The sequence below is a fragment of the Bactrocera tryoni genome, chromosome 1 (genome assembly GCF_016617805.1).
Source record: "Bactrocera tryoni isolate S06 chromosome 1, CSIRO_BtryS06_freeze2, whole genome shotgun sequence".
Taxonomy (NCBI): domain Eukaryota; kingdom Metazoa; phylum Arthropoda; class Insecta; order Diptera; family Tephritidae; genus Bactrocera; species Bactrocera tryoni.
The window spans coordinates 62,827,416-62,839,614 of record NC_052499.1 but is presented as its reverse complement, the minus strand read 5'-3'; the positions used below and the strand labels follow the sequence as shown (position 1 = coordinate 62,839,614).

At 35.9% G+C, this 12,199-nt stretch overlaps 2 protein-coding genes across 3 annotated transcripts; both read right to left on the bottom strand.

Annotated features, from left to right (window-relative positions):
- Positions 1 to 1,207: 1,207 nt before the first annotated feature.
- On the bottom strand, positions 1,208 to 2,329 carry LOC120779864. 2 transcript variants are annotated; one of them, XM_040112226.1, is made up of 2 exons: positions 1,990 to 2,329; positions 1,208 to 1,637 (listed from the first exon to the last, which is right to left on the bottom strand). In XM_040112226.1, exons 1-2 carry the CDS (start codon positions 2,082 to 2,084, stop codon positions 1,409 to 1,411), a joined length of 324 nt encoding a protein of 107 aa, XP_039968160.1. In that variant the 5' UTR covers positions 2,085 to 2,329; the 3' UTR covers positions 1,208 to 1,408. The 2 variants fall into 2 exon arrangements, with proteins under 2 accessions (XP_039968160.1, XP_039968156.1); XM_040112222.1 differs by lacking the exon at positions 1,208 to 1,637 and adding an exon at positions 1,814 to 1,908.
- A 2,397-nt stretch (positions 2,330 to 4,726) lies between these two features.
- Positions 4,727 to 11,783, bottom strand: LOC120777451 (methenyltetrahydrofolate synthase domain-containing protein). The gene is made up of 8 exons (XM_040108775.1): positions 11,123 to 11,783; positions 9,138 to 9,311; positions 8,860 to 9,060; positions 8,568 to 8,743; positions 7,996 to 8,337; positions 7,855 to 7,935; positions 6,958 to 7,183; positions 4,727 to 5,856 (listed from the first exon to the last, which is right to left on the bottom strand). The coding sequence occupies exons 1-8, from the start codon at positions 11,208 to 11,210 to the stop codon at positions 5,528 to 5,530; spliced, it is 1,617 nt and encodes a 538-aa protein (XP_039964709.1). The 5' UTR covers positions 11,211 to 11,783; the 3' UTR covers positions 4,727 to 5,527.
- Between the last annotated feature and the right edge of the window lie 416 nt (positions 11,784 to 12,199).

The following is a 12,199-nucleotide window of genomic DNA, read 5'->3' as shown; positions in this document are numbered from 1 at the left end:
TTCACAGGTTTAATATTTACAGCCCTATTCTGCATTTCGATTACGTTCCCGCTCTACGCTCCGTCTGAATCGAAAATAGGTATTCTGAGTTACGATTGGATTGAAAGAAGAAGAGGAAGAGCTGTAGCTCTTTCGAAGTCAGCTGTTTGCCTTGAAACGTGTGAAAATGAAACATAACAAAGCAAAAATACACAAATTATTGTTGGTTTATTAAAATAAAGAAATTATATCGCGTTTTTTTTTTAAACACTAACATGGAATCAGTAGCGGCAGCGATATTACTTGAGGAGGAGAGCAATGCATTATTCAAAATATGCCCTACATTATTCTATTAAATAAAAACAATTGCATTCAGTGCATTTTACAGCTCCTATATTAGAAAAGTAAATGCTTTTATTTCATTTCACAGCTCGTTATATAAATGAATAATAGTAAAATAAATAAAGGCTAACAATTAAAAAATTACTACTTTGAATCCGGCTTATAATTTGATCTAATCTTAGCATTTGCATTTTTATTTCTACTTTTCCTTCACCAGCTCTTCCTTAATTTGTTGTGTCGCTTCTGTTCTTCAAGTTGCTTCACTGCAGTCTCCGCCAAAGTTTCTAGAGAATGATTCATGTGCCGTAAATATGAAGTAACTTCTTCCATTTTACCAAAGGCAGCTTCATTGAATTTTTTCGTCTCTGCATAAAATTCTTTTTGATTTGTATCTGTTGCTTAAGTAATGAAGAAGTGCTCTGATTGTCTGCTGTACTTCTTCCTTCGGTCGCTTTTGGAAGCCCTGCGCAATATCTCTTTTCGTGGCCATCATATCACACAATTTTTCGTATTGCTCTGCCGTTGTTACTTTTGACCTGCAAACATATCAAAAAATATAATTTAAGCACAAACAACCAAGGACACCACCATTATGTCTTTTACAACTATAATCATAAAGTTTTACTTACATATTTGAGGAAATTATTTTATCCAAGTGCACGAAAATGAATATATAACGGCTTTCCGCCGACAAAACTTCAACGTACAAAAACGTAATTACAATCGCAATGCAGAATACATAGAATTGGAATTTTCGAAGTTGAATCGAAACGCAGAATACCAAAGTTGCCAATCGGAGAAAATTTCGATTCGAGTAGAAATGCAGAATAGGGCTGTTAATTAATGTTCTTGTATAAAAAAAGAAAAGTAAATGTGTATTCTTGTTTTATAATATGTTAAGCAAAATCGGAAATATTCTAAATTAATTAATATAAACGCGCAAGTTTCTTCTAAATGCTCATTTCTTCATTCAATAGTATGTTTGTTGTTTGTTTCACAAACATTTTTATAATTTTTTTTTTTATTTTTCATTTCATTAAAAATGTGTGCGGCGGCGCAGCCATTTCAAATCAGCCCATAGCTCATATTAAGTATACGGCGCTGGTATCGACGGACTCGATGCGAGCAGCGTTAGCATCACCACCTGCAGTAGCATCACCATTTCTAATAGCACCGCTACAAACTTCAGCTTTCTTCTCATCAAACGTAGGCAAATCCACATTGAATGCAACGGTTTTTGTCTGTTGTGGTTACGCAGCGTCTCCTTCAGCGCCACTGGCATTACCAGCGCCAGCAACACTTTGATCGCCTTCCAACTAAAAGAATACAATAAAAATAATCATAATATTAGAGTTCACAAACTGAAGGACTGATTCGCGTATATACAAACAGACAGACAGACATGGCTAAATCGACTCAATTCGTCAACTGATTATACTTGTATGTATATATACGGATGTCACAAACTTCGGGGCAAACTTAATATACCCTCTTCAGCGTATAAATATAAACTATTTATATTTGTTGTACGCCGTCTTCGAATGAGGAAGCGGCGGACTCTGCAAGGATTACGCGTTTGTTGTTGGTCTTGTTATTGATAAAAATAAAATAATATTGTAAAAAAATAAAATATTTCTTATACAAAGTAGCTGGTAGTTTTGTACTTACACCGTGTTGTTCGGTATCGGTTTGAGAAATAGCGCGACGTTGGTTGTGACGTCTGTTGCATCGACTAGCCGGTCCACGGCGACGTCTACGTGCATTTGGATTTTGTTCAATGTCGATATCCACTTCTTTCAGCACAATTACTTTCCTTCTCTTGGCTTTCCTTAAGCACGTGGAGAACAGGTGCAATCTTAAGACGGCGCTCCGAAAGCAATTCCCAAAATATGCCAGTTGGTCGTGGCAACCGTCTGCTGACATGTATAACCTCTGTGGGTGTTACAATCAAATCAACAGGAGTATCGTATTTTTGAAATAGCTCATTTGGCAGGCTATCATCAACCTATAAGCAAATGTTCGTAATATATTAAGTCATTGGAAATATTTGATGCAAATGCATAGAGCACTTTCACGCATAGCTTATCAATTAAATAGCAACGACTATTATTGTAGCGATGAACTTGAGGTCATTAATATATTTAGTTTAATAAAAATAAATATATATCCACAAATATACTTACATATAGTATATTTGAATAGGAGCCTTATTAAAAAATATATTATAATCTCCAATTTGTCGCTGAAATCACCGAAAGACCCAAGAAACGATCACATTGAAAGGGGTATTAGATGCGTGAAGTCGCCGATCTAATTATGTTTGGATCGGTAATTTGTAAGCTAACTTTATTCATAGATGACGTTACTTTATTTAAGATGACGTAACTACACTTAGGGCACCTTGAGAAAACATTTAGATGATAAAGTATAATCTGAAATTGACCAAACGAATAAAGGTGTGGACCCGTTCGATAATAAATACCTGGGTATGCCTTGAACAGGGTGTATTAAAAAGTTCGCCAAAAGTTTGTAACATCCAAGAGGAAACATCGGAGGGTCTATAAAGTAGATATACATAGTAGATAAATGACCACCATGACGAGCTGAGTCGATTAGCCTTATCTATATGTCTATGTATGTATGTACCATATACGCGAATAAGTCTCTTAATTTTTTATCTGATTTTCTACTTTTTTCCAGAAGAGACTACTAATTCGAGGAAAACATCGATATCGAACTACTGTAAAATAAAGCTGCCTTTCAAAGTTTTTAATTTGACAAGGTACCTTCACGGAATTTGAAAGTAAAACTACAATATCCGAACAAATTGTTCACATCGAACCACTATTGCATATAGCTGTTGTTGTTGTGGTTCTATCGGTTATCTGATCCCCGTTAGGGTGGTAACGTTCAGATGAGTTGTCATCGAGGTCATCCAACGGTAGGCCCATTAAACGTGCTGTTTCGACGGGGTCAGGGGGGAGAGGTGTCAGATGTGGTTTGCTGGGCATGCAATGTTGTGGTTATAGCCATGCGGGGACTCGTTACATGTTGGACATACATATATATATTTGGTATGTCGTGGTCGATTCTGGATAAGCGGAAGTTTAACCTGCTACAGTATCCAGAACAAAGATGCGCAAAGATCTCGATTATCGTGGCAACTCGAGCTCTTCGTGGTTGGTGGTTTGACTCCAGGTATGCCATTCACTGAGAGCGAGTCGGTTAAGGTGTTTATGGCTCCACTGTGAATGGCGGTTAGTGCGGTTAGTTTGAGGTTTGTTGCGTCCGAAGTCTAATCAGTGTATTGTTTTATGTCGTCGACGTAGTTAAGGAAAGCCTACTTGATGTTCCTAGGAGGCGGTTCCGGTTTGATGTCTACGAAAACAAATTGCTTTGAGAGGTCATTGTGCTCCTTTACTGTGAGTGTTAGGCTCCTTGCAACGAAGAAGAGAGAATGGTCGGATAGCCGTTTACTTTTGACTACATGTCAAGGATTCCATTGCCCGACTTTATTATTGTGCTATCATCACGATACGAGGTGATGTAAAATTAAACAGCAATGGAGAGAGTACACCACCCTGCGGAACCCCTGTTTAATTCTTCTCAATTTGGTTTGATGACCTCAACTAGCGTTGCTGTGTGATGCTGTACACTTTGCGGAAGCCATGCTGATGGTTTTCTAGACTTCAGGTTGCACAGCCGTAGAAGCTAATGTTGCAGTAGTGCGATTACAACATGGGGCAACGTAACTCGTGATCCACTCTCAGTTTGTCCTAAGGCCTGAGCAGATCTTAAGATGGCTCCATCCCTTGCATGCATTATACCTAACCGACCTGGAGTTTGGATGGAGCTTTTTAGCCTAGACACAGCGGAAAAATACCTCCGGGACCGTATTGGACTCAATGCCAGCACGAGTTAGAATACGGAGCAATCCTGCTGCAAGAAGTTGCTCCAATGATTGCAAACTTAATCTAAAACTCACGAATTCAAAGGGGGTTGGATCTCCGAAAGAACAGCACATGGCCGGATTAAATCCGCGTCAATACCGGTAAGATAGAACCGACTGTCGTGGGTATAGCTGTCATACAGAATGATCAATCAAAATCATTTTTGTTTGGAAAACTTTTTTATTTGTGAATAATATTAAAGGTTCGGCTTTTCCTGTCTTGCCTATAAAAGGTAAAAGTGTTCAAGAAATAAAACAATTTTTGTTTCGTTTCATTTTCGTTTATATATTTCAATTCATTGTTTCACAAGTTTAATATTTTATTTAATGTTCTTGTATAAAAAAGAAAAGTAAATGTGTATTCTTGATTTATAATATGTTAAGAGGAAAACGAAAGAAATAAAAGTCTCACCAAAATGGGAAAATATTTTAAATTAATTAAAATAAACGCACAAGTTTCTTCTAAATGTTTCAATTGTTAGTTCAATATATGTTTGTTGTTTGTTTCGCAAACATTTTTATAATTTTTTTTTTAGTTTTTCATTTCATTAAAAATGTGTGCGGCGGCTCATGCTGCTAGAGCAATTTAAATAACCGCTTTTCAAATTGGAACAGGACATTTGGAAATTGCGTTGAGAATTAATTCTCGTTATTTTCGCTTTTACTTCTTTATATATAACTAAATATATATTTTTTTTTATTATTTTCCCTTATTTTTCGTTTTTATGTATTTTTACTTGTTTTTTTATTTTTATTTTAATTTTCTTTTTTTATATTTGCTAGTTATCTTCGTAAATTCAGTTTACAAATAAGTTAAAAAGTGCGCGCAAGCTAATAATTATTAAGAGTATTTTTTATCTACGCATACAAGAAATTAAAAAAATTAATATATTACAATCGAAATTAAACCGACGGGGATGGTAAAAAATACCAAACAAATATTTTGTTCAGAACTTGGCTATCATAATACCCCGCAATGGCAAAGAACAAAAATCTTTAATTGTTTTATTTGTTATAAGTAAGAATATTTTGAAATATTAAAAATAAAACTAATCTGACATTCGGAAAAAATAAGAAACGTGCGTAGTAGTTGCATAATATATTACTGAACGGGGAAGGCAAATATATGTATGTATATGTAGGGGCGGGTGTTGACGGAGGAGTAAATGAATGTTAAACAATTTTCTCTCGTTGAACGCACGATTCCAAATGTCCCAACCAAAAGTACAGCCGTTTCAAAACAGCCCGTAGCTCATACTATACGGTGGTGGTATCGACGGACTCGATGCGAGCAGCGCCAGCATCACCGCCTGCAGCAACGTCACCATTTTCAGTAGCACCGCTACCACCTTCAGCTTTCTTCTCATCAAACTTGAGCAACTCCACATTGACTGCGACGGTTTTTGTCTGTTGTGGTTGCGCAGCGTCTCCTTCAGCGCCACTGGCATTACCAGCACCAGCACCTCCACCGGTAGTCACTGTCAATGACAAGTCATTCAACGACTTGAGCACCTTTTCAATTTCGTCCTCAGTGCTCGGTGTGCCATTGCGATTGCCAAAATGCAAGTAGCACTTGCCAAATTGACCTATTAAATGATTTTATTATTAGTTTTCGTCGTAAACCATGTACGCGTGAGTGCGTAAACAACTACAGTTAGGGTCAACTAATTAACAAAGACATGCACCAAAGAAATGTTTTTATCCTACCACCAATATTTTTTAACCTGGCAACGCTTTTCACTTAATTTAAATTTTAAAATGCTTCCCCGTTACTTGTCAATTTTTTTTCAAAAACATCTGTTTACAAAAAAAAAAAAACTCAGGCTACTTGTCACATTCTACACTGGCCACCGCAAGCTGAAGAAGCACTTAAATAATATGGGCCTAGCTTGTTCTACAAATTGCCGGTTCTGCGATTGGGAGCCTCAAACTCCAGAACACTTGCTAATTGACTACAGAGCAGTCTACAGACGCAGGATAAAGGCCCTGGGATCAATGTTTCCAAATTGGAATAACATCGCCTCACTAGCACCTAGCAGTATAATGGAATTTATCAACATGCTGAGGCTAGGAAGGTCTTTGTGATTTAGGAGAGGGCAAAATGGACCTAATGTCGCGGTGCAATCCTCATCTATTTATCTTATCTTTTTATTTACAAACCTCGTGTGTTTTCCTAAAGTACGCTTACATTGCAGTCGGTCACGTAATTGGCAACGCAATGTTCTAATACTTTTTTATCTACATTTACAACTAATTTAAGTAAGTTTCAGCAGAAACAAATCCTGTGATGAAAGTACGAGAGTCATTATTTTTAATAAGCGCAACGATGGGATTACATATTCGTTAAAGATATGATATGAGGTGCTATGTCATGAAAGGATGACAAAAATTGGGTGTCACATGAATTAGCACCAGTATATTTCTATACTGAGAAAGTATATTTCTATATAAAGCGTTGTTAATTATGTGACTAAGAGGTTTTGCTAAATTTAAAATAGTGGAAAGTGTTGTTCAGAATAAAATTCAATTATTATTTAAAAAACAGTGAAATGTCGGTTAATTATCCTGCAAAAGTTTAAATTATTCTAGTCAACTTGTCATAAGTCGACAAGTAATAAGATGTAAAAAGCAGCATTGCTAATTATGTGACTGCAGCTGTATATAGCAATATAAGCCATTATATTTACCTTTCCATGAGATATAGAGTGGGTTACATTCGCGCTTACGTAACTCGGACTTCAAATCCTTTACGCGCACATCTCGCGTAATATTCGAAAGTTTAATGCAGAAATCGCGGGCAAGTCGATTCTTACGCACACGCTGCTGCCGTTGTTGCTGTTGCTGTTTGCGATCACCGCCGGCTCCCTTGCGTTCCTGGCTTTTGCCTTCAACACCTGATTGATCGCCTTCGGACTAAAAGAATAAAAACAAAAATATTAGAAACAAGAAAAAATCCCATGTGCATAGCATAAATAATTTTTATCTTGATCTGTGAGCTTGTATGGCTATATTTGAACATTTTTCCCATTGCCTTAGGCAATAATGTACAGCAATTTGCAGAAGAAGGCTTTAGGCCCTGGGTTCCATATACATTGACAGGGATCACGTCACCTCAGTAGCGCCCAGCAGACTTCAGGCTGCTGGAACTTGGTGAATATATGTGATATAGGAGAGGGCACAATAGACCCTGGGTCGCGGTGCAATACCTCACTAACAATATCTACCTATCTATCTATCTAGACAATAATTCATGCCGCACATCGTGAAGATAACTTTTCAAATAAAAAAATTAACATACAAGGGTTGGTTTTTGATCCTTCAATTTGTATGAAAACTATTCGCTATAAAGGTCCGATATCTTGGTTCCGACAAACAAGTAAGTTCTTGAGAAGAAAGTAATATGTACAAATATTCCGATCAATATCTTAAAATCCGAGGGGCTTGTTCGCATATACATGGACAGGCGGACAGACAGACAGACCGGCATATCTAAAAAGTCTCAGCTCGTTATACCGATATATATTTTATAGGGTCCACGAAGTTCAATTCTGTGTGTTACAAACTTATAAATGTAAACTATTTACCTTTGTTGGACGCCGTCTTCGGTTGGGGAAACGGCGGGCTCTGCGAGGATTACGCCCAGCAGCATTTGAGACGGCATTTTGCTATTGCGAAAAATAAAATGATATAAAAACGTTAAATATTTCTTTTAGTTTTGTACTTACACCTTGTTGTTCGGTATCGGTTTGAGATATAGCGCGACGTTGGTTGCGACGTCCGAAACGCCGACGAACCGGTCCACGGCGACGACTGCGTGCATTTGGATTTTGTTCAATGTCGGTATCCACTTCTTTCAGCGCAATTACTTTACCGTCCTTCTCTTGGCTTTCCTTAAGCACCTGGAGAACAGGTACAATCTTAAGACGGCGTTCCGAAAGCAATTCCCAAAATATGCCAGTTGGTCGTGGCAACCGTTTGCTGACATGTATAACCTCTGTGGGTGTTACAATCAAATCAACAGGAGTATCGTATTTTTGAAATAGCTCTTTTGGCAGGCTATCAACAACCTATAAGGAAATGTTCGTAATATATTAAAAGTCATTGGAATTATTTGATGCAAATTCATAGAGCATTTGCACGCATAGCTTATCAATTAAATAGCAACGACTATTATTGTAGCGATGAACTTGAGGTCATTAATGTCTAAATATTTATATTTGCTTAGTTCTATTTAGAGATACGCATACATACAAATATACATATGTACATGCATGGTATTCTTTGCTTTTTGCCATACCTGCAGGTCATGTACCATCGTAGCGATTACTGTGTCAGGCGTAATTGAACCAATTTCGGTAAGCAAGCCAATATCCTGATCGGCGAAACCGTTACCGCGTCCGATGCGGTAACCATCTCGTGATACTACCACCGAACCAATGACTACCATATCCAACTTAACTTTGTTTTCTAAAGCTGTAAGGGAAAACAAATAGTATTAATGTAACGAACTATATAGGAATTATACGCCATTGACAAAGGTTATTCAAACCAAATGCTTTAAAAACGGTTTTATGAACTTTTGAACTTACTTATTTCTGTGCGATGTTGCTGAACATCTTGTACATTTAGAATTTCCTTTTTCTGGTCATCTGTGGCGTCAGCAGGCACATCAACTTTTAAATATATAGCTTTGGAGTCACGCGTTCCTGGTAAATACAAGTTTTTTCCAGCAAGCAGAGTTTCCAATTTAACCGAATGCAAAGCGCGATCGATATTAACCTTGATGTTTTCTATACACATAACATACAAATAAATTTATTGTTAATATATGAATAGAAGTGTAGAGAAGTTAATTATATTTTCTTACGAGCTTTTTTGAACTCTTCGGTTTCTGATAGAAGTTTGGCGGCTTTGTCGCTGTCTACAAAACCAGGTATGCGATTGAAAATAGCATTGAAACCGACGCCGCACTTGTTATCCTGAATTTTCTTCCAGGTTTGAACACGTAGTGATCGTTTAGTTGGCTCAGCGGGTACATTAGCTAAAAAGTTTAATAAAAATTAATAAATGCCCACAAATACATAATGAATGTAATTATATACTTGAATAGTAGCGTTATGAAAAAAATATATTATATTAAATTATATTTCAAAGAATTTCAATGCTAAACATATTTATAACGATTGTAAAATTAACTATGTCATCGCAATGTTGGACGTGGCGAGCAGTCAGCCTGTTCGCATCTTCTTTGCCTCACCTTCATTTTCATAAACACACGTAACAAATCTATATACAAATTTATTGTAGGAAAAAAAAATGTCTCTTATTATTAATCGTACCTATAATGAAAATTATGTCATAAACCAGTTTTGCATAAAAGTTACTTGTAGCAAAAAGTTACCGTTTAAAATAAAAAATATATTTCGGGGTTCACTTTTTATGAACTATACAAAATGCAAAAAGTGGTAATGGGGATGAGTTATTGCTTATACACGCCCAAGAAATAGTATTTCATCAAACATTCCCTGCAATTCTACAAATCAACGAAAATAGATCAAAAAAGGAAATTTAATAAATATGTAATTTTTAAATGAGACCATATACATAGCGTTAACAATATACGTGTATATATGCGCGTGCTCATTCCTATTTGGAATTGTTAATGACAGCTAGCGAAAAAGAAAATGAAAAAACGGCGCAATGTTGTTGGCATTCATAAACGATGAGCAAATCATACGAATCATCAACAATCCATACTAAATGCTACACCAATTATGACTGACCTGTACTGTGCACAGTGGTTCTATCGGAGAACTAACTAATCGTTCTTATCCACATAGGCTAAAACCCTTAATATAACAAAAACTTAAGCATTTCGGAATTTAAATAACGTTTGTGTATAGACACAAAAATTACAAAAACATTGATTACTTAAAAAAAAATATGACCTTTACCAAATTACGGTATTTGTTTAATTGAAGCATTTACAAGTGTACATTCTTGTATATATGTATGTACATAGGTAGCGTTAAGAAACCGTAACTAAATTAGTAGAGAAATGAGCAACAAAATGATGGTAAATCCACAAAGCTTCCTAACATCACTTTCCCCCCTTGAAAATAAAAGCTGTCAAATATGATTCATAAAGAACGGTGTGTGTATATTGATAGAAATCGCAATGCTAAATTTTTTCGTGCTTTTGTTTTTGCCTATTTTGAAACTCGCCGATCGCGTGAAAGATTGCATATGGACAGCGATGATGATATACGAAAAGGTGGTAAAACGAATATGAAAAAAGAGGAGTTTACTTTTTATACATAGAAAGAAAGTGTTGGAACAAATTTGGAAAGTATTAGGAACAAGAAGCGATTTAAATGTTAGTATTTAAAAACACTTAAATTTCGCGCTTAAAAGTGTAGTTATGTACAAAATCCTAGAAGCATTTACACAAAGTACTACAATAGTTCTAGGTAAAATTGCATGTTTTTGTGAAATCATAATGTGAAACAATTTTTTAACAAAGTATACATTGGTGTATATGTTTCAATGTAATAGAAGGAAAAAATAATAATTTTCTAGAGCAATAAATGCTGTTAGCTCAAGCTATTCTTTATGAACCTTTTAAACTTCGAGTACTTAAACTGATTTAAGCAACTCTTCCTAGAATGCAAGAAACAAAATTTACCGCGTAATATTTGTTGCGACAGATGTAAATGCATTCGATGAACCGTATAACAAAAAATATTTGTGAATTTTAATTTTCACAATAAAACGCATTATACATGTATCGAAATTGTTATATGTTTAGCATATAGTTTAAAATAAAAAAATATACTTTATTCAACTACTTACTTGTAGAAGACACTTCCGGAGTAGCGTTTGAACCATTTTCCGCAGCGTTAGCTGCGTCTGCAACAGCGGTATTGTTTTGGTTTTCCATTTTTAGCGGTATCGCGAAGATTGCACCTTTTATTCTTCTTCACTAGTGTCACTATAAAGCGCGTAATTCACTCAATAATTTTTCTTTTGCTATAATTTGACAATTTTCTGCTGGGCTGCTATCGAACCAAAAAACCACGTTTTTTCGCCTCTTTCCTATCGTACGTAGCGGCACTCGTCCCGTTCGATACTATTTTGTTGTTGTGCTCTTCCCACCAGCGGTACTAGGCGCACTGTACTTGTACCTGTACGAGAGTTTTCTACCTACGTCCCTTTTCCGCTGCTGTACTCCAGAGGAAGCTAGTTGCTGCTTTGGATTTTCTTTCAATTTTTTTTCTAATTTCACCGACTATGGAGTTGGTAAAATAAAATTTTTTCGACTATTTAAATTCGCCAAAATATTATGAACGCGAAAATTGTTAGCACACAATCTCGTCGTGCGACTTTTTAGCTGCTTTACTTTCTTCTTTTCAACGAGAGAAAATTTGTTTTTTGGGGGGGGTTGACAGAGATATCACGTCAGCTGCAGAAATAGAATTTCTTGTCTGTGCGATGCAGAGCTGGAACGAAACTGTGACGATTTTCACCAATTTTTTTTCCAAATACCAAATGGGAGAGTTCTTAATAGAATCTCCCCTCATTAATGTGGTAAAATCAACACAAGTGCGAATGCGAAAGCAATATAACTCTGATACCTGCTGATACAATACGATACTTAATAGCTTGTGTTAGAAAGAAAGAGCTAATATGTAAACAAAGTGCAGCCAATTTATACCATTTCGTACTACAGGGTTGGTCAGATGTAAATAAATCGAATTGTTGAAATGATGGTGCTGTAATCACTTTATGATGTATGGCATCATTTTAATTTGAAATTGCTTTATATTTTTTAAATTTTAAAAATATTTATCATAAAAAACAGTGAAAGTTAAATATTAATATATATCTATCAAGTAGAGCTAGTTACAAACGTTTATGACCTTTGTTCTT

What these genes read in the sequence shown, in the direction of transcription:
- LOC120777451 (XM_040108775.1), bottom strand. Translation starts at nt 11,210, where the DNA reads ATGGAAAACCAAAACAATACCGCTGTTGCAGACGCAGCTAACGCTGCG. An exon ending in GCAACATCGCACAGAAATAA is followed by an intron (nt 8,744 to 8,859) that starts GTAAGTTCAAAA and finishes TTTCCCTTACAG; the next exon opens with CTTTAGAAAACAAAGTTAAG. An exon ending in GAAGACGGCGTCCAACAAAG is followed by an intron (nt 7,184 to 7,854) that starts GTAAATAGTTTA and finishes TTATTCTTTTAG; the next exon opens with TCCGAAGGCGATCAATCAGG.
- LOC120779864 (XM_040112222.1), bottom strand. Translation starts at nt 2,244, where the DNA reads ATGTCAGCAGACGGTTGCCACGACCAACTGGCATATTTTGGGAATTGC. An exon ending in CCGATACCGAACAACACGGT is followed by an intron (nt 1,909 to 1,989) that starts GTAAGTACAAAA and finishes ATCAATAACAAG; the next exon opens with ACCAACAACAAACGCGTAAT.